Source organism: Copadichromis virginalis, linkage group LG9 (genome assembly GCF_057382275.1).
Source record: "Copadichromis virginalis isolate Kocher_CV1m ecotype Utaka linkage group LG9, C_Virginalis_male_GT1.1, whole genome shotgun sequence".
Taxonomy (NCBI): domain Eukaryota; kingdom Metazoa; phylum Chordata; class Actinopteri; order Cichliformes; family Cichlidae; genus Copadichromis; species Copadichromis virginalis.
Window position 1 is genome coordinate 22,407,510 of NC_140626.1, and position 22,596 is coordinate 22,430,105.

The 22,596-nt window shown below is 39.9% G+C and overlaps 1 protein-coding gene across 1 annotated transcript in view; it reads right to left on the reverse strand.

Moving 5' to 3' along the window:
* Positions 1-22,596, reverse strand: part of malrd1 (MAM and LDL receptor class A domain containing 1) — a 66,038-nt gene that overhangs the window by 21,805 nt on the left and 21,637 nt on the right. The window contains exons 12-20 of the mRNA XM_085468899.1: positions 20,313-20,400; positions 20,055-20,234; positions 19,807-19,963; positions 18,352-18,508; positions 18,163-18,273; positions 16,775-16,988; positions 16,430-16,671; positions 13,583-13,973; positions 4,595-4,752 (exon numbers count right to left, since the gene is read on the reverse strand). Of these exons, the coding sequence (XP_085325025.1) occupies positions 4,595-4,752; positions 13,583-13,973; positions 16,430-16,671; positions 16,775-16,988; positions 18,163-18,273; positions 18,352-18,508; positions 19,807-19,963; positions 20,055-20,234; positions 20,313-20,400 (1,698 nt within the window). The remainder of the gene's footprint in view (positions 1-4,594; positions 4,753-13,582; positions 13,974-16,429; positions 16,672-16,774; positions 16,989-18,162; positions 18,274-18,351; positions 18,509-19,806; positions 19,964-20,054; positions 20,235-20,312; positions 20,401-22,596) is intronic.

A 22,596-nucleotide genomic window follows, 5' to 3' on the forward strand; every position in this document is an offset into this window, starting at 1 on the left:
TATATGTATATATAAAGCCTTTTGCATAGTATTGTATATTCTGCTTTGTTCTGCCTCTAGGATATCAGTTATAGTTGCAACTCAATCTTAGGTTCAGGTCAGTACGGAGAAGAGCATTAATGGGGGTGCATATAGATTTAACTACCTATTCTGCAGAAGCTCATGAGTCTGATATTAATACTGCTGTAGCTCTAATAATTTACGACGGCTTCCTCGTCCTCTGCTCTTTGTAAAGGTGATGGGAAAACTGCAGGTCTATAGCGTCACATAATTATTCAGTTTTAAGGGCAGTGCTGCAGTGGGGAATGAGTCGCAGGAGTGTGAAATAAACACCACCCCTAACAAAATAAAGCAGCAAACATGCTGCACTTGAGGTGGCAATATGTGACCAGAGGCTCGACTGCAGTGAAAGGAAACCTGGTGTAATATACTCAAACGCAGAGGACAAGCAATGTCACTTTCTACTCTGCGGTTGGAAAGCCTATTAAAATGCACCCTTGGGTGAGGCTTGCACAGACTGTCTTCTCTCTTTATGCCAGTGAAGCCCTGGCTTGAAATAATCTTGTTACTGTGAGAGTAGAGCGTACATTAATAGGCAGCGTTGCAGCAGGACTTATCCAGATTTATGCCACGGAGTAAAGGCCCAATCCATAAAAGCAGCCAGAGAGCGAGTGACGAGCGTGCGTTACAGGCATACGTAGCTCACATTTGATGCCTGGGTGGCATATCAGTCGAGGCATTTATTCGATCAATTTGAAGCTTCATTTCCTGAGCTTGCAGACAAGGCAGCGCAAGCCGCCAATTCGGTTTGCTCAAAGTGAAGAGAGGATATACATTTGCATAATTTCTTTTTATTATCCCTCAGTAAAAGTCAGGATGCAAGAAACAGAAGAAAGAAACAAAGTTGTGCTCGCAACAAAAAGCTTCTTTTATTGAAACTGTGAAATCCTTGACGTCTTAACCGTATACTGAATGTTCCACAAAACTAAAATCCAATTTGTATTCATGGCTTTTTCATTTTATGAAACTGCTGGCAGCTGTTTTCTGTCAACTTACCTTTTAGTCAAATCACAAGTTTTTTTTCTTTACACTCAGTCTTTCCTTACTTAAAAAAATATTTCCATGTTTCACCAGGGACAGATTTGCATATTGTTTCCGTGACGAGAAACACGCACAAATGATTAGCCTCGTCATGCTATATTTTACTCGAGCAGAACGTCCTCTCTGTGGCTGACCGGCAGATGTTTGGCTCACCATAATCGCAGGCTGCATCTGAACCCACAACACCATATATAACTATATTAATGAGCAAACAGCTAGCTATGTAGTAATTTTGCTGTCATCGTTATGGTAGGCTGACTCAAAGTGTCAGTAAGGCAAACAAACAGCCTATTATGAAAAATACACGGCAGGGAAAGTAAAATATTTCTTCCATGAAAAGAGGACGAGTTCATCTCTCCAAGATGAAACTTTTATACTGCTGAGACAGCCAAGGAAATGGGGTATAACGAAAAATACGAATTACATTATTTTCCTTTGTTAGCATAGTCCCATTTCTGTTTTAATTCTGTTCCAGACTTTTTTTCACCAAACTTTAATTGCCCCATCTCATCCCTGACCCCTCAAAAAGTTGCAAATGTTTAAACTTTAAAGTTGCACAAGGCAAAAATTAAGAAAAAAAGGCCCGACTTTGTAAACAGGGGACTCTCCTTCTGTAGTTTCTATCTCCCTCTAAGCCCCGCCCACTAGGAAGTGGCTAAGGTCAGTGTTACCACCGGTAGCACGAGGCAATACCTGGACCCTACATAGGTTGCACAGCTAGGCCAACTCCTCCAGGACTGCACATCAACATGTGTCATTGCCAAAAGGTTTTTTGTATTTCCCAGTTCAGTCTGAGAAGCATGGAGACAAGCGGTTACTACAGGTCTGTATAGGCCAATTAGAGGGACTGTTATCTGCTTCATTGTGCAAGAAAGAACAGGATGAGCACTGCTAAAGCTATAGAATGACCTCCACCAGGCCACTGGTGTGATTGCCTTTGACCAAACAATGAGAAACAGAGGTGCACACAGACCTCTACACCCTAACTGCAATTAGATATCAGGATAAAATGCTTGAGCAACTCTGGGACATTATATATTTCAGTCCTTCCGATACTGCCAGGTTGCACCTCCGACTGTCCAGGAGATCAGTGATGCCCTGGTCCTATCTCGGAGGAGATCCTCTAGGACATCATCCATCATCTCATAGGAGAATGCATGTATACATACATACATAAATGGATGTAGACACATTAGAAGGAGTGTTGCTGGAAGTTTGAAGATTGGCAGGTACATTAATGCTACTTAACTCACTCTTACACCCCATCTTTATTCAGTTTGCTCTGCTGCTGAGGACAGACACTTCATTAGTGTGATGACTAATGACTAAAAGAAGCAGTTCACACGGCTGGTGATATAAATAGAGCCGCCTGTTGAGCCCCTTGTGAACTTCATGGGATGGGGGGAGGCTTGCCATGTAAATACAATCCCCTCCCTTTCACTCTTATTATCATAAGCTTTTTTGTTGTTCAGTCACCCTTTAAAGATGCATAGTATACACTATATTTACACTGTGATGCTTGCAGAGACTGTGAGCGTGTTTGTGTGTTTTTATTGCCCTGCCTGTGCAAATGTGTGTGCATGCTAGTATTTATGTAGCTGCAACATCCGGACTATAAAAGTGCTCTAATGTTGTAAATTATAGCACAAACCAATAATCTGTAAGTGCTTATGTCTTTGAACCCTCTAGGTCATACATGTACTTATCATCATTTATGTGTCATAGGAAGCTATAGCCACATAACACTTGAGGCATTTTGGTTTTATCTGCCTGTCTCTCTCCCTCACACACACAGAGACACCCACCAACACACAAACACACACAGAGGGCCTCTGAACTCTCCACCCACTACGTCTGTGTCTCTAAGTGTAAATGAGTCCAGCACCTCATTTTAAAGCACAGAGCTGACCTTCTTTAAAAGGCCAAATTTTACATTTTCAACCCATATGTGAAAGAGGGTGCACATTTAAAAATAGTCCACATGCATTTATCATCTCCTGCCTCTCGGAGAGCCTCATAATCAATCCAACAGCCGGCTGGATGACTGGGGGACTGGGCAAATCCCATCATGATAGCAGTATCCAGTCTACAGCAGGCTTTAATGTACAATCAATAGCAAAGACTATTTATCTAATGATTGAGACAAAAACAGCATCAGTAAGTGTAACGTGTCCATCCAAGCATGTGATCAGTGAATGAGTAACATAACGAGGTTGGTTTTTTTGTTAATGTGCAGCCACAATCATTCAATGTGTTTTAGTTTTTGTTCACAAATGAAGAACAATGAAACAAACAGCAAGGGATAAAAGTAGGTTTTTAAAATTACCATTAGAAAGAACTACATAGAAACAACAGGCACACATACACAATATACACAAATTTCACCACATTCCCATAGGGTCTTAGCAGTGTTTTTTATTTTCTAAAGACACCTCAAATGTGTTTGTATGTTTATATTTTTATAATTAAAAGTTAAAGTAGCAGAAACATGTCAGAGACAGGCATAAGCCACAGTTTGCTTTTCTTCTGTTTCTCTCTTCATGTTTCTTGTGTTTTGTTTTTCCCGTTGCTGATGTTGTTTACCCCTGCCTGAGTTTTTAATTGTTTCCTCTACGTGTTTCCTCTGCGTATGTATTCCAGTATTGTGCCATTTTTTTGGCAGTCATTTCCTGTTTTATTTGTGTAATCACTTTCCCTGTGCGTATTAGGGTGTTTTATTCCTCTTTCTGGTGCTCTTGCGATTGCCTGCTCTTGTTCCTTATTACCCTGCTCTCTGGAGTGTGTAATTTTTTTCAGGGCTTCGTAGTTGCTCTGGTTCAGTTATTGCTCCCATTAGATGGCTTTTCTCTTTGGATGTTTTGTTTGGTTGGGTATTTTTTTTTATTTTTTTTTGCTTTGCTTTCTTTCTTTCAGCTTCCTACCAAAATCTGTCTGCCATGTGTGTTTGAATGTGGATCCTCCTTGAAATGAACTTGAACAGCCTTTTATTTTGCATGAGCAATGATATGTAAATGTTTGAAAAAGGAGGTACTACAAATAAATAACTAAATACATTTATATTAGCATTTTTGTTGCAGATGGCATAAAAAGTTCCTGAAGTGCCACACATGCAGAAAAATGATCTGCTACACCTTCCTGCAGAGGAATGAATCTTGTCAAGCACAGCAGCAGCACCTTCTGCTTGAGTCATACCTGATAAAGTGAAATAAAGTTTAGAGTAAATAGACTAGAGGATGGAGGCCAAACCCACCAGAGTTTATATGGCAGAAAAGTCCAAATAGAAATTTTAATCCCTCAGAATCAGCCATGTGTACAGAAACTTGATGGGTAAGAAGAACTGCAAGCTGCCAAAGAGAGAATCTTCCCAGATGCTCAGAACCAACTACAACCTCCCTCTATAGATCAAACACCTCCTGTCTTTTTTACAAATACAGACACCACGATACAGCTGCACTAATTTGATGTCATTTCTGTCTATATGCAGATGCATTACCTTGATCAGAAGCCGGATGCTTCCCGAGGCCTTGTGGGAAATGTAGTACCAGAAGGAGAGCTTGCAGATGGCGCTAGACTCTTTCCACACAGAGCTTCTAATATGAGCTTTATCGCCTTTCAGTCCCACTGGTGTTGCTTCCAAATAGACAAAATGCCCTAAAGGGAGAGAAATGAGGGAAAGTGATGAAGGAGAAAGACACTGAGCCAGCAAGTGAGCACAGAGGTTGAAAACTATCTCTGCACTGGTGGCTCTGACAAATCACATGAAGGTCACAAAACGTGTTGGGGGAAGGAGGGCCAAGAGTTACGGGGTAATCTCTGACACATCTTCTAATGTCTCACTGCCTTTGGCACAGGGGAGCACTCAAACTTTTTCAGCCAAGTAGAGAAAGGAGAAAGTAGGAAAATGAATGAATGAGAAATAAAGAAAGTGTATCTTCTTTGCACTCAGCATTAGCGACATTAATAATAATAATCTTACATCGGGTTTTTTTGTAGTCTATGGCTTTTGTATCGCTGTTACTGAATATTTTAAACACACTTAAAGTTTAGATATAATTCTTCTGATTTTCATGGAATCAAACTCAATTTTTTATGGTCTACATTTTTCAGCAGAATATTAAGATTCAGTCGACCACCAGTCGGTTTTAAGTTGGCTTTTCAAGAAATGATGCAGCATGTAATCTGGTGTTCCCACAGCTAGATCAGAACTGTATTAAGACTTTCACTGTGAAGCACTTAGTGGGAATGTAATATATTTCTCACCACAGTTTGCAATAAACATGAATGCCTCTGCAAGACATCCTCATTTTTGGTGTTTTTGCAGATAACAAAGTAATGGGAGAAGAAGCCACAGCAGGGTATTCTTCTTCTCCTCCTCCTCCTCCTCGTCCTCTGTAACAAACTCCCTTTTCTCTGCTCTGTTGTTGTCTGGTTACGGCTGTTATTGCTGACTGACTTCTTTATTAGAACATTATTTGTCTGGCTGCACAGTAAACTGACTCAGAAAAAGCTTTTTGTTTTGTTTCTTCACAGAAAAGCTGTTTAGCAAGTGTTTCCTGTAGTATTTACCCACACTTGCTGTGACTGTTATTCTGTTTGGCAAGGTTTGAAATGATTTATTAAAGCAACAGATATGTCTCTGAGCTCATCACTCCCTGCACATATCTTACACATAGAAATTGGAGAGTGATGGGAAAAGTTGCCCCCAGAGCTTGCAGGAGGATGCTGGCGATGCAGGACAGGAGCGCTGACATGCCAAAGAGAGGGAGATGGGAAATCGGCAGATGTTAAATCCTAATTTGAGGGTGTGTTTGGTAAATGACATGAGGAAAGTGCGGCATGTTACGTGTGCATGACACAGCACGCACGGGGGTCAGCCAGCAAGCTAGCAGACTTAGCTTCAACAGCAGCTCGTGTCACATTTGAAATCTTTTGCACATCCTTAAGAGCAAATGGGTGTGGACATGAGACCTCTGACGGGAGTGTCCTGCAGTCACTGTAATGTTTGCAGCACATCTTTTGGGTTAAGTTTGTTTGGGGATGTGACCTCCATGCAGGGACGTGCAGAGGGGGGGGCTAGAGGGGCTTGAGCACCTGCCCCTTTCCTGATGAGTGCCCAAAGTGCCCTTTTGTTGAGGCAACTTTTAAAAATTTTTTATTTATTTTTTTATGTGTGTGTGCGTGCGGAGTCCTGTCTGTGCCCCTCAACAATAATATTTAACTATTAATCACAGTTTTGCTAAATAAAAGGATCTGGCTTGCATCAGTCACATGATCACTATTAACCAATGATCGCCCTCGACGGCAGAACGCGCTGGTTACGAGCCGGGAACGAGCTCACAAAGAGCACACGCATCTTTTGCGGTCCGGAGCTGTAGGAGAAACACAAGTTAACTCAGAGACACAGACTGATGCGACACAACCAGTAAGTAGGTGTACAGCGTACACTGTAGTGTGTAGCACACAGGAGTATTAGCTTATTACGTACACGTTGGTAAGTTGTCTTGTTGCAACTGACGAACTGAAACAAACGAGCGTGCTGTGTGTGCAACAGCGTGACAAACATTACCTGTCCTTTTATTAACTGCACAAGTAGTGCTGGTCATAGCTGCTGGCTACCTGTGTAAGGCTGTCATGGGTCTGTAGCTCTGTCACCGTTTTAGGGAACATATTTAGTTTTAAAGTATTTAGAACATATTTAGCTTTAAAGCAAGTTACAGGGCTTTTCCTGCCTTTCTGGAGGGATTATATTTCACTAAAAAACGATCTAATATGCATGTCCACATAATAATTATTATAATTATAATATATTAAAAAACACAAGCTGTATTTTAAAAAACATACATTAAGAAGCAGATTATATTAGATTTATATTTTAAATAAGACAAAAGTTGGATTTTACAGCAGTAAAATGATTGTATCTCTACAGTTTAAACATGTAATAAGCTTTGCCCCTGCACAGAGTGGATAGTGAAACAAATGGAATCATCATAAATACATTATTTCATATTTATTACTTCCCCCTCCTCATTGCTTTATTATTGTAGCTCTAGTAATGAATAATAATGTAAGGATTCTGGATCAGCACCATGATGCCCATAGTATATACAGTATTCTGAAGAAGGTCTAAAATGTCACTGTGTGTGCATGTGTGTGTTTTATTTAGATGGATTTAAAAAAAATATTACTCATGATATAACATTGTGCAGACATGGCTGGTAAGGACATGAGGAGGAAACAGTAGGCGCTGTATGAGGCTACTAAAGGCAGGGCTATAACATTTTTCTGTCATCATTTTATTATAGATTAAGTGCTGGAGTTGTTAGGTGTGGATAATTAGATTATAGTTTATTGCAATAGCAAGTTGTGCCTTGTTCTCAGATGGACAGCAAGTGGAGAGTGATATATGAAATGATGGGAAGGAAGGAAGAAGAGAAGCAAAGAGTGATTCACAGGCAGAGCCGAGTTTATGTCACAGTTTTTCGTTGCCTTATGGTTCCAAGCGCTGTCACCAATCTTTGCATTTTGTTATTATCTCATGATACTTGTTTAATCAGCTACCATCTCTCCTGTGGACTTTTTAATGTCTACAGTCTCAGATCAACACAGCCCCGCCCTTCCCATATTAGATTCTTGATGAATGTGTGTTGTTGTTATTCAGCCTGGTTCAATGTGCCCCTTTTTAACTTTGAGCACCCGCCCCTTTAAACCTCTCTGCACATCCCTGTCTGGATCGACGCACTGTAAAGGTCAGTGTCGAGCTTCATCTCCATATTCTTCTTATATTTGTCTGTACTGCTATCACATATATACTGTATATATGAACTGTATATGATTTTTGTTTTATCCATACAAAACAGTTATAAGAACCAGACTGCAGAAAGTCACTGCTTCTCACCAAGAAATAATATCGTTTGCAAAACTGAAAACTGTTTTCCAGACACTGTATGTTAATTATGTATGTTCATTTAAGAAGTTTACATGTGCAAAGCTAGCAGGCTGCTGCTGCAGGTTAATATTTAAAGTAAAGCAATTTGTGCATTTCCTAAAACATCCAGCTTTTCTGTTATGAATTACAAAGTGCAATAAAAATGTTGTGCCTAAAGGAGTTTCAGCAAAATAACTACTGTGTGCTTCACCAGATTAGACAGCACCGCATGAGTTGAGCATTAACTTCGGAGCGTAAGCAGTCAACTCAAGAGAGGGGGACCGTCTGCATGTGGCATCGGGGGCTCTTTAAGAGGCTTAGGAAGACAAAAGGGCATGGGGCTATAAGAATGAAACACTGTATGATCTGGTGGCTGGAGAAGGCTGGAATCTGCTTCTTTTGGAGCCAAACATTCCAGTGGGGTCAGTGCTTAGCTTAAGGGAGTGTTACAAAGAGAGATGAGGCGTGATGAAGAGGGGCGGTCCTTGTAATTAAAGGAGAGAAAGGGGTATAAGTCCATCCTAATCCTTTGTTCCTCTTCAGATGCACAGGACCAGAAGCAATGTGCCCCACAAAGGCATATAGGAAGCCAGGAAGCCACAGCTCCCAGCTGCTCTGCTACGTACTGAGCCTGTAGGTGGATTTATTTCAAAGATCAGCTAACAGCATACTGCTAAACCCACAGGAGTGGCTACCGCTCTGCTCCTGTGAATGCACACTAATTCATTTGTCCTCATTAATTCCTGCTTATATCTTGTTACTTGGATAACTCAAAGAGCTCGAAGGCTGCTGGCAATGTGACCTTCTCACCAGGCTGCTCCTGTCCTTACTTACATACAGTATGTGGGCAGGCGCCTTGAGCGGTATGCTGCCCCCTTGTGCAGCAATGTCATTCAGGTTCAACATTAAAGTTTAAATCCCAGTGAATTATTTCAGGATAGGAAGTTTATTGAAGGTTTATTGAATATAGAAGGACACCCAGGTTTCAGATAATTCACTGGAAAACTGTCCTGTTTTTATCTAAAATATTTATAACATTTATTGTTAATTAGAAACACTTTACTGTAAAATGTGGACCTTTATGAATGAATTTCCATAATACGAACATTGCACACAGCCACTTACTTGACTGCACAAGTATTAAAGAGTAGATGACCCTAAATGTTCCAGTTTGCAGCTTTTATCTTTTACAGAAAGAGCCACAAAAAATATTAAAAAGTTTCGCTTTCACTGCTTTACTAAAGGATTTTAATGGAAAACTTATTTGACTTGTATTTTCCCAGTTCTATTGCAAGTTCAACACAATAGTGACTTGAAGAAGAAGATCGGCTCAAATCTGATTTGCATTTTGTTCTGTCTCTCCTTTACACACGCTCACATTTACATGCAGTCTACAGATGCAAACGAAGAACTCCACGTTAACATTATTCATGTGTGTTGTTCTACAGTTTTGGGTATTTTTTCCAGGCAGAGCTATAAAACAAGTGCAAGTGGAGAGTAAAAGCGGTCGGTCTTTCTGCTCCATCGTGTGATGGTTTTATATAGATTGAAGCTGTGGAAGAAAAAGCTCCCGAGGGAACAGCAGTATATAATTACAGTTCCTGCTGTCTCTGCTCTCATCAATATTACTGTACGTCCTCTGCAGCCTGCAGCTGCTGAGACACAAAGAGAAAAGGTTTCTGTTTCAAGTCTTCTCCCTCTTGTCTCATTAATGGCCACTTGGACTCACCTCACTGTCAGGGCAGCGGTGATACTCCCTGACTTAACCTTCAAGAAACACTTCATATCACCGTGTTCTTTACAATGCCTTTCTTTCCTGTTTTCACACTACTTTATTTGCTTCTTCCTTCTTCTTTCAGAAAATTATCCTGTCATGTTTAAAGGGGGAAAAAAGCATCTTCTGACCCTTTTAATTTTGCTATATGTCTCAAACTAGTAGTCCTATGCACTGGATTTCAGCTCCTTATGGCCTATGTTTAAGCCCTTAACATATATTGCATAGTGTAAACTGTAAACCTTTCCATGCATTTTCTTCCACTTATATGACTCAGTGCTGCAAGAGGAACTGGAGCCTATACCAGCTGCCAGAGGGCGAACGGTAGCAACCAGAGTGTCACAAGGCCAACACAGAGTGTCAGACGACCACTTTTAAGTGTCTACCAGTGTAATTAATATCTATGAAAATAATTAAAAGCAGAATAGATTCCCATTCCAGCATACATAGACGTTCAGTCTGAAAGGATGAGTGACCTTCTCAAGTTTAAATGAAATAATTTTAGACAAGCTAAATAAATAAAGTAGCCACATATTTCACTTATCTTAACTGCACTACTGCATAATTCTGTATAAACAATCATTCTGTACAATACGATAATTATAATTCTACAACTGTTTACAACTGTTTATAACTTGCATATTTCTATAGCTTTATATTTATATCCTGTTCATAGCCTGTACATAGCTTGTATACCCACTACAGCCTGTACATACTTATAGTTATAGCATATTCATAACATACCTTCATACCGTGTACATTGTAACATACCCATAATAGACCCATTTTTGTACCCTCATACCTATAACAGACCCATTTCGGTAATATATCTATATTATTGCTAATATAAATTTTGTAATATATCTATATCATGGCTAAAGCACTTCTGGATGGATGCAAACTGCATTTCGTTGCCTTGTACTTGTGACATGTGCAATGACAATAAAGTTGAATTCTATTCTATTCTAAATAAACCTAAAACGCATGCACTTTTTTAAAACCATCATAATGAGAGGAAACTATATAAAATGAGCTGCATGCTCAAGATGGATATATAAAAGTTTCCTCTAAGTCTCAACAGTATGAGAAAAATCACCAAGCAGAGCAATGGAGTAAGCTGAAGGTAAGCATCATTAGCATGCAAACCTGCAGCGACTCTTATTGACACCACACTACTTCTCTAATAATGTCTGATTAATATTGGAGCACAGCTATTCACTGTAGGCACCGAAAGAGACGAATGCAAACAGACAGTGAAACGAAGAGAGAGGTAAGAGAAAGAGACAGCTGTAAGGATAATCCTGCACATCACCATGCAGCTGGATACAAACCCTCTACAGCTCAAAATGACAGGGAGCTTCACAGTTTTTATCCCTTTCTGCGCACAGGCAATCAGATTTTCTCTTCTCCCTCGACATCAGCTGCATCGGAAAGGCAGTACGTTTAATAGAGTGACAATGCCGATAAATCAGCTCTTGTTGTTTTCTCTTGCCTTTTAAAGGGTTCGCTCATAAAAAATGCAAGGGATGCAGAGGAACCTCTACATGCTGAACATCTCCCTAGTCTAAAATTCAAACTATGATGGGTTCGCTTTGGTCAGAGCTTCAGCCCCGAGGTGAGCAAACGTTTCAGAGCATTTCTCCTTAGATTGTTCGTTTTAGTTCAAAACATCTTATTTTTTTATATCAGCAAAACTCCAACTTAAACTGGATGTTACTGTTGAATTGCTCAAAAAAACAAGAAAGGAATGTTTTATATAGGTAATTTAAATTAAGACGAGTGTCTAACGGAAAACCGAAGATACCGAAAAGCTTAAAAATGGAAATGTGCAACGTTTGACAATGTTAGTCCAAAGAAAACCAGCATGTTTGATAGGACACCTCTATTTTCAAGAGCTCTAAATCTGGATTGGTTGAGCTTTTGAGCTCATTTTAATCCAGTCCTCATCAACTCCAGTTTTCACCTCCAAATGAAGGTGGTGTTATAATAACCCAGGAGCCATTATTAATTCTCCGATTGCCCATATGAGCAAACTATCAAGGTGAAAGTAATCAAAACTGTAGTTATCGACATCTTAGTGAAATCTTTTCTGAAAATTCACCAAATAGTTTAATTGGGAACTCGGGGCTGTGCTGTTCCGTTCTGCCTCAATGACAGTGATCTTTAAGCTTTTGTGATAAAATCCTCATATAAAGCAGCCCTAGAGGGAAACAGTTAAACAGCTTTTCACAGAAAATGACTACAGTCCCAGAATTCGCCTTGCCACGGCGGAATTAAAAAGTCATTATTAGAATAGCCGGGTCTTTTAGAAGCAATAATATAAAAACAGCTTTTTCCTGCTACACTCTGGCCTTCGTCTGGTCATTCAGTCTTTTGCAGAAACACGCAGTCCTTTAATTTTGACTGCAGAGCAAACATGCCAGGCATTTATTGCAATACCTCTTGTTTGGCAAGGTGAGCGCCTTGTTGAATTTAAGTGCTTGCAACTGTGAGATCTGGCCCCTGAGTTAATATTGCACTGAAGCTCTCAGAGTTCACCACTTTCATCTAGTAAGAGTACATATATTTAATGTCTCACTGGAATTTGAAGGCCCATATTAATGCATTCTTCACAGGAGGCATTTGACATGATGGAAAAGATGGTGGATGTCAAACCTCTGTGCCCAAAGAGCCAATAGAGACCAAAAACTGAGCCTGTTGTGTTGTTGCACTGGCACATTTTTAGCAGAGCCGTTTTCACTGTGTTTTGGCAGAAATACCAACTTGTTGTTATAGTAAAGATGGAGATAAGCTTATAAAATAGTTTTCTGGGCTTTCTCTGTACATAACTTATATGACGTTTGCTCGGTAGTCAGCTTCTGCCTGAAGCTGTTACCAAGATGGCTGGAGAGTACTGACACTTGTTTTCTAGAAGAACTTTGGTGTAAATCGTGAGAGTAAACCAACTGGGATCAAATTTGAAAAGTGGAGTCAGCTGCTATGGCATGCAATAAGATGTGCTTTGAAAGAGATTTATGCTTTATGCTATGCTTTCCTTCACTCATGAAATAGTCTAAACTACAGTATTCATGAATATGGCACAGTAGTTCTTGTCATAAGCATATTATGTTAGCCATATTTGCAGTATAGCTTGTTGCCTTAATATTTGCTAATGAGTACTAAGAACCATGAGCAGATGAGGTTCTTGTCAGCAGTATTTGTAGCTGTTCCACATTTTTACCCCAGTGTTGGCAATTCTCTCTTATAAAAAGAGAGGATTGCCAAAGTTATTGCAACTGCAGATTTTGAGACTTTTCGCCTGATAGGTGAAACAGGGAAACAGCAAAGTTACAAGGATTCAGTAAAAGTCGTGCCTCAGTGCTGCAGTCAACAAGCATCAAAAGTAACCTTTACTTTAAAGGCAAACAATCTCTGTATCTCGATTGTGTCACACCTTTCACCGTTGCTCTACCGCTTGAAGAGTAACTGCAGGCAAATCCACGTGATTCAAACTTTGAGGAAAAGCAGCAATCTGCTGGTGACCAAAGGAAATGCTTTGAACATTCTGCAGTTACTGTTTGCTTTTCTTATTAGAAAACCACTCACAAACCAGTCAGGGAATACATGTTTTTCCACTTACATCTGGTGGTTGTGTCAGGTACAATATGGCAGACAACTCTCGAGCAATATGTGACGTCACATGAGAAGACCATGATGTAAAACGTTTGTGATTTATAGAAAGCTCTAGTTTATTTACTACCGGTATAAGCAATATATGCACTATATAGTTTTTGGTGGCTTACAGTTTTTCATATTTTTGTGAATGATAGGAGGGTGTACAATAACACGGAAAGAAACAGCCAAGGTCGAAATGAAACATATGTCCAATAAAGTGAACTGCGTACCTGGAGGAGGTGAAGGAGTGTTATCGGGCGATGTAGCTGAGGAAGCGAGAAGGCATCCTGGAGAGAAGGTAATGTCATCCAGGCAGATGTAAACCTTTGGATTTCGGCCTACCTTGCCCTCGAACATGACCTGGAAGTCCCTGGAGCTGCTCAGCGGGATCTCCTTCATCTGCCAGTAGTTGCCCTGATCTCCCGTCAGGGTCAGGAGGAGATGGAGATGGCCTTCACTTTTGCTGAACACACTGAGAGTCCCAATGCCATCTCCAGACATGTGGAAGTAGAAACGCATCTGAGAAAAGGAGGAAAATGAAAAAGGTGTTAATTTAAATAGCACAAAAAAAGATCAATAGTTTAGTAACTGTAATGTCTAACCCTGAAGACTTTAAATTTTTTGATGGGAAATGGGGAAAAATGTTGGTACGGACTAATATCCGTACTGTAATAAAGATGTCAAATAATTCAATCGCTACTATATCTACACTGGTACTCTTTCTAAATAATAGGCTTGGATCTTTCAAAGGTCGCTTGCTTGACACACTGATACCACTTTGTTCTCTTCTTTTTTGTTCTTATATTGGTCTACTGTGGAAAGAAACAAAAAGTAGAGGCATGCTAAGGTGATTAAGTTTTAATCCACTCGGTCTGTCACTGGATCGATGTGCTTTTCCCTTCAGTTGTAGCCTTTATTAAGGCACAGAGAGAAATTGTGTTTTTCCATCACACATCAGTGAGTTAGCAGTATATTTTATGGGCTTTCTCTCCAAATAGAGGCTTGTTCAGGAGCTGTGGCAGCACACCTCCCTCTCTCGTTCGCCAGAGAGAGCATTTCCCCCATAGCACAGCCCTCCCTTCAGTTTAATTGGAGCCTTTTTGCTAACCGTGTGATTGATTGACAGGTCAGGAGCAGGATAAGACAGACACGACACACAGAGCAAACCAGGCAGTCAATCAAGAAATCATTTCCCAGTAGAGCATGGGGCTGACAGCTGGGAGGACACACACATACTACCAACCAAGCATACACACTCAGTTGCTAATTGCCTGTTTAGTTGCATCACGTTTTCAGCTCTAATTGTAAGAACAAGAAGGTCAATATTTAAAAGTCATTTCTTAAGACTAAAACTTGCAAGCTGACAGGAATTTCTTAATTTTAAGAAATACGTTCATGTTCTTCCTAATAAACGTTTTCCACTCATCTCTGAAATACATAAGAAACTAAAGTCAGCAGCTGGTTGGGTTTACATGAAAAGTACATCTCATCTTTACACTTGTTTGAGGACTAAATGACAAGAAAGACTATTTTCATCTCCATCGCCTCTTTATGCTAAGCTAAGCTAAGTTAGCTTAGCTACAGCTAGCTCTTAGCAGCAACTGAGCGTATTTTCCAAAAAGTTGAACTTGAATCTTGATAGTGTGAATATACCAAAACCACTGAATTTAGCTCTTCTTATATATATTAAATATATATATTTTACATTAGTTACTACTGAAAGTCAAACATAAATATATTATATTATACACTGCTGTGCAAAAATTCTCAAGACACCCTTTATTTCTTTATATTTTACTAAGAAAACTGAAGGTAGAAGTAGAGGTTTATTGAAATGTGCACTTCAACACTACAGCCACAAATCAAGATAAAGCCTCCACTGTGTTTTAGAAATCACTGTAAGCACTGTAAGCACATTGGTGGGAATTACAACTAGAAATTTCAAATCTGGATTCATAACTTCATAAGACCTGTTTTCACTGTTTTTGAGTGAAGTTCTTGTGTAATCTGGCATACCTCAGCCTTTTCTTCCTGTTTCCCTTCCACTGACACCTACAAAAGGCATCTCTTGGGTCCTCTGTCAGATCTTTGTTGGATATTTTTCCCCTATTACTTAAAGATATTACTTAAAAATACTATTAATCTGCTGTAGATAGGTTTTCAGGCCAGTTAATTGTTCATTTGTCCTCTATCTGTCCAGTTTCCTCATACTGCATACCATGCAAAAAGATGGCACATTTTCAGTTATTATATCTTTGGGAATCATCTTGTTGGTGCAACTATACAATTTTATTAGTGTCAAACTGTGTTATCTTTGGCATTTTTCAAAGATTCAACAATAGAAATGGGAATAAATTATGCATTAGTGCATAAAGTTGAAAAACAGCCAATGTCCAAAGAACAACTTCCAAGGATCTTCAGGAAGTTTGGAAAATTATTGCTTGAAATCATTTAAAGTATAAGAAAGTTTTGCTGATTGGAAGCAAAATATGTAGAAATCAGTTGTAGTTCAAAGGTTTTGCACACACACAAGTCCCAGACAATTATCTGAATAACATCAATCATGTTGTTATAAAGCAATGTTTCTTAAGAGATCTAATTAGGAATCCACTGACTCACAAAACCCAAAGATGGGAGGATTCAACAGGGCATGATGATTATTAATATATTGTTAAATAATGCATATTTTATAATATTAATTAAAAATACAGTATTTTATTATATAGCTCAAATAATCCATCCATCCATCCTAGGGTTAAATGGAATTTGTGTTAGTGGTCTTGGTACCAGGACACACCTGCCTACCAACCAGCCTACCAGCTCAAATCATGCCACATCAAAACCAATAGAAACGGCCAAATTTTGATGACCTCAGAATTTAAAAATTTAATCTGTGGTAAAGTGTTTTTTAGCGTCTTCATTTAGCTGTATTTTTAATAATTCTCGTACATTCTGTCCTTTGACCTTGACCTGACCTTGCACTGTGAGCTCCTGCGGCTCAGTAGGGGTCCTATTATACGAGCGGTGCTGCCATCTTCCTGAGGAAATGAACTTTCCAAGTAGAGGTAGTGTCCCGAGGAGTTTCTCAGGGTGTGGTCAGTTGATGGCCTAGTTCCAATGGTTGGACTGCTGCTGATCCTCCAATCAAAGTCATCCTCTTGGCACTGGCGCCAGGAACAGAGGTCAAACTCAAAACTGCAGCGTTCAATAAAACCCTCTGAAAGATGGCAATAAAAGACGAACTCAATCACAGCTGTTCATTTATCAGAAAATTAATCTTCCACTTAAAGTCATCAGCCAAACATTAGAAGAGGCCTCACGGCAGATGTAGGGGTTCTCGTCTGAGCTGTCCCCGCAGTGGTTGATGAAGTCACACAGGTTGTCCTGAGGGATGCAGTGGCCATTTGCACAGGTGTACTGCTCAGGTGTGCAAGGCTGGTCTGAAGGAAGAGGAGGGGAGCAATCCACGAAGCCGACGTCATCTATTACCAAGTCACCCATGTAGCTGATCCCTCGTTTAGCAGAGAATACCACCTGAAAAAGAACAACAGACCCGGGATCAACTCTGAGTCCTCACTTTTTTTGGAGAGGTCGATGCTTAATGTTATCAGGCAAGCCGCGGAAACAGAAGAGCCGATAGCCCCTGTCCTAATGAGTCTTGTTATTCCGCGTCTAGTGGCAGTCAGCTGATGAAGTGCTCGGAGGGGAAAGGAAAAGGGCACTTGTAGTCTCAAAAAGGGCTCTGAAGGTTTGGTGTGTAAAGCCTTTCAGCTGCTGATTGTACCATCAGCTCTGATCTGACTCTCTGTTCTGACAAAGGTTAATGTGCATCAGTGGGATGACTTCTCCGGTGCAATCAAGCCACCGGGGCAGGCACTGTACTTTTATCTGGGTGTGGCAGTTTTGCCCCTCAGATGAAGACATTGATTATCTCTTGTTTTGAAAGGACAGGCACTTCTCTAAAGATTGTCTTAGGTCAAGTGGCTGTGAAGAATTAAATGGAATTTAAATCATTGACATTTTTTAGTAAAACTCTGTTTTCACTTTGACATGATTTTGAATTAATTTTTGTCAGAAAAAAAGCCAAATTATATTGTCCAGAATTTTACTTATTAAAAACAATAAAAGGGTGAAACCACAGCAAATCATCTGCCTTCATCTCACTCTAGCCTCCTCTTCTGTGGCACCAACTCTTTTCATATCCTTCCTTACTACATCCATGAATCTTTTCTGTGGTCTACCTCTTTCCTCCTGCTTGGCAGCTCCATCGTCTATATCCTTTGTCCAGTACATCCACTACTCTACTGCACATGTCCAAACATCTCTGCCCTGCCTCTCTAACTTTGTCTCCAAACCACTAAACCCGAGCTGCCCTTTTGATGCTGCTGATGAAAATCTGAGCATCTTCAACTTCACCTCCAGCTCAGATTCGTTGGTTTTGTCAGTATCACTCTCTCCAATCCACACATCATAGCAGGTGTAAATACTATCTTGTAAACCTTCCCTTTCACTTTTGCAGCTGTTGTTCTGTCATTTTATACTTTTACTGTATATCATTATAAAAATACCACTGTATAAAATGTCTAAATTGTTTAAAAATGACTATTTTATATTATTTTTTATATAAAAGTTGATATGAACCATTTCATTGCATTAAACTGATTTAGATATCTCACTAGTTTTCTTAGGGAAAAATTATGTAACAGACCTGGACATTACTCAATAACCCCAAAAACACTTCTCCTCGTCTCCATTTGTTGCCTTGGTTACCAGTCTCAGTCCAAACCTCATGAGTGATGTTTGTTTGCTTCAGCAGCACCTGCAGACATCAACATATTTCCGTGACTCAATTCTGATGAGACCCCATACACAGAAATGATCTGTCTGCTCTCTTTACCTTCAGTGTTCCCACGGTGAAGCCCCTCATGTGGTACCAGAAGACCAGGGTGCACTGCGGCCCAGTGGAGGAGATGACAGGAGTCTGGAGGTCAGTGGTCTGACCGTATCCACCGTTTGAACTGTCTGCATACATATACCACCCCTTGGAGCTGTTGCTATCAGAGGAATATCAGGAATACAGAATAAGATCTCAAATTCAGCTGCGGATCTGAGACGGAAATGAGGATTTAAATCAGCTTTAGTAATGTCTTTAGCCTGAGTGCCTTGGATATACTGAGAAAGGGCTCTGCATTGGAACTGACAGCTGTATTTTTATTTAGTGTATTATAGTGCAAAAATATACACTTTTTTTCAGTAAAACATTTGTCTTAAAGGAAACAACCCATTTGTGATTTCTTGGCATTTCTCTTGGGAAATATTCGTTTATGATTTTTACCCTTCAGGCCTAAACGGCTGATGGGATATTGTTATTGCCCTGCCAGGCAGGCGGGAAAGGTGAACACCCTTACAAATACGAATGCAAGAAAGAGGCGATGTAGGGCTTTCAAATTGATACTGTTGGGGTTTCTACTAAAAATCTCAAGGATGGGAATCTGGTGAATGCGATAACGAGAAGGAAGTCATGTAGGATTTTTCAATTGATACCATAGCTGCATCTACCAGGAGGCTGAGGAGAACCACTGGCAGCTGTCTGTATATTTTGTAGATTGTTACATTTTCCCAGAGGGAATAAATTGCTGAAGAAGTAAGAAAGTTCAAAAACACTCAGCTGGGAGAACATCTGGCAATTAATTAATTTAATTGGTAGAAGTAAAGATGGGCAGAGGCTCTCCAATCTGTGAAAGGGTGCGTAAGAAGATGACTTCAAAAACAATGTTCCTAAACGTCAAATTGCAGAGCCTTTGCAACTGTCATCGTCTACAGTGCATAACATCATCAAAAGATTCAGAGAAACTGGAAATGTCTCTGTGTGTAAGGACAAGGCTGAAGACCTTTATTGGATGGTGCTCCGTCCCTCAGACAAGACTGCAACACTCATCAGCATGATTGTGTCACTGACATTACTAAATGGGCCCAGGAACACTTCCAGAAACCACTGACGGTTAAGATGCGAACTAAAGCTGCAAAAAGAAAGCCATATTTGAACATGCTTCTGAAGCGCCGTCGTGTCCTGTGGGCCAAGACTCATTTGAAATGGACTGTCTCACAGTGGGAAAGTATTCTATATCCAGATTAGACAATCTTGTTGGTAATCCCGGATGCTGCGGAGAAGGAAGCCCTTCCAACATGCTATCAGCGTTCAGTTCAAAAGCCAGCATCTCTGATGGTATGGAGGTGCCTAAGTGCACATGCACGTTTTGGAAGGAAGTATCAATGCTGAAAGGTATTATAAAGGTTTCAAAATGAACAATAATATTGAAAAAATTTCAAAAACTCTTAGGTAGGTGCTTACAGGGTGTGGTCATTAGTAGGACGGTGGTACTCCTCTCCAAAATGATTGCTCTCCCCTTGGTCACATGACCAGCGAAACGAGTGATTTAGTATGAAAGAGGGTTTGACGATCTTCCACCCACAAGTGTCACCTCCTTCAAAATCACAGCTTTCCTTCACTGGAAAAGAGGGGACATAAAAATAAAAAATGTCTCAAAAACATTTAAGAAGACTGATAATGCAATAGTTAAAGCCTTTTAAATATTTTACCACAACTTATTTCGTCTGATCCATCAGAGCAATCATATCTAAAGTCGCACACTTTACTGAAGGGAATGCACTCCCCATATGTCCCACAAGGAAACTCTCCATAATGGCACATATTGGGTTGAACTGTGGGGGCTGGAGTCGTCACTGCTGGAGTTGTATTATTCAGTGTGGGGAGCTCTCCTAGAGCAAGAGACAGTAGAAAATAACTAACACTGGAAACAGAATTTCACTGTACAGTTTTGTGTTGTAATCATTTACCTTCATAAGGCTCACAGTTGAGGAAGGAAAGGTCATCAATAGCAATGTCTCCAGTAAAATCATCTCCAACTGTACCTTGAATCAAAATCTGGGAAATAAACACACGGCATATTCAGTCGACGAGTTAGCGTATAAAGTCCGTCCAAAGCTTTTAACAGTAACAGCTGTAGCTGCTGGTGTATTAATTTAGGAACCAATTAAAAGTGAACTCAGGATTTTGGTATTAAGTACATCTGCTGGGACACTTTTGGTTATTTCGAAAATGTTCATATAACCTTTTGGTTCACTCACAACAGTCTCTGTTACCTTGCTAATATCTACTGAAGTAAGCCCAATTAGATAGCTATACGAAGGTCTAAGTAAAAATTCTCTGTTAAAGAGAAGTACGGTGGCCCTGAGAGGCCAAACGGACTGCAACTTAAGAACACCAGCAATAAGAAAAACGCTGCAAAAGCACACAGAACACAACGGAAATAGGAAAAACAAAAACCGAAATAGGAAAAACACAAGGGAAGTGTCTCTGGTGAGACAATAACCCGACAACCAGTTGCAGGAACCAAAATATGCTAAGAATTGCGCTGGGAGACACTTAAAAGAAGGGTAGGATCTATCGGCTCTGTGAGGAACGAAAAGATGAGAAGTAAGTGTGTTAGCCAGGGGCGTAATGTCCAGGGGGGTTAGGGGGGTTATGACCCCCCCCCCCCCCAATAATCAGACCAAACCAATATAACCCCCCCCAATAAAATTATGAATTATCTTGCATAAATAGGCTGTTGATTTTCTTTACTAGTTTCAGGTATTACCAACCAAATAGTTGCATTAGCCTAAAAATTCATTATCAGTATTATATGAATCATGATAAAACACACCTACCATGTTTTGTGTTCCTGCAACTGGTCTGTCGGGTTATTGTCTCCCCAGAAACACTTCCCTTGTGTTTTTTCCTATTTCGGTTTTCGTTTTTCCTATTTCTGTTTAGAATTTTTCCTATTTCCGTTGTCGTTTTTCCTATTTCCATTGTGTTTTGTGTGCTTTTGCAGCATTTTTCTTATTGCTGGTGTTTTCTTAAGTTGCAGTTCGTTTGGCCTTTCAGGGCCACCGAAGAAAAGATTGCACACAGACAGATTACACACAAGTTTTACGGAGGAAACACTGAAAAAAACTTTTTTTTAATGTTTAATCATATCACCTTCAGTCTGAGCAACATGCTAAAATTTGCTAACATTAGCTTTGTGTGTTTGTTCTGTAAGGCCTCAGGCACAGAGGCCTAGGGACTAGTTGACAAGGTGAAACTGGTCACACCAGAAACCACCTCGCGATTGATCCTCTGCCTAATCACACAAGCTTATCATGTGACTTAGGGTTAGTCACATGAGTGGGGCAAGGTCTCACAAGGGCTCACCTGAAACCTTGGCTGATCGTTACCCACAACTGTTTTCCCACCTTGACTCGTGTGATTAGGCAGAGGATCAATAGTTGGTCCACGACCCTGTTAGGGACACTCCCAATATGGCTTAAAAATCTGGGATTCTCTACCAATTGCTTTTAGAACTGAAGAAGCTTCTTGGATCACAGGTTGAAACGTCTTCAAGAAACTTAAAGAAGTCTGGAGGCTTTTCTTTCTAAGCTCTTGATTAGTGCCTTACTGTTGCTTAACAGTAAGGCACTAATTCTCAAGTTTTTGAGTGGCAGCAGCAATCTGCTAGCAACCAAATGCAACCTTACATGGAGGTTTTTGTTGCAATGCGTAGCACCTTGGTACCTACAACGGACAACTTGATTCGATATATTAGTGGCTCAATAATGCAAATTAACAATTATCAATACTTGGCAAAAGCCTCCTTTATCTAAAACTGCCGAAATGCCAATAAATTAGACGCATATTTCTTCATTTAATTATTGACTTGAATTTTCCTTATAGAAAGCATTGTTATCCAGGTTATATGTGTTTCCCCTTTTTTAAACAATTTTCTCAGAGATGTTGTTTCAGCAGTCACTTGCATGCTTGTGACTGCAAAAAAAGGGAAGTATCATTTAGAAATACTCTAATACAAAGATTCTTATCAGGTTTTAAAAAGAAAACAGCTTGAACGTGAAAAGTACAGAAATGTTTTTACAGATAATTTTGCCTCTATAAGATCCTACATACGTGCAGAATAAGACACCTTAATAGTTTAAGTTTTCATATTATCACATTTGGATAATTTAAGCAGGAAATGCACTAATGTATGTCTTTTTGTTCTTACATTGACCACATTAAGTCTTAATGGAAATGTAAAAGGAT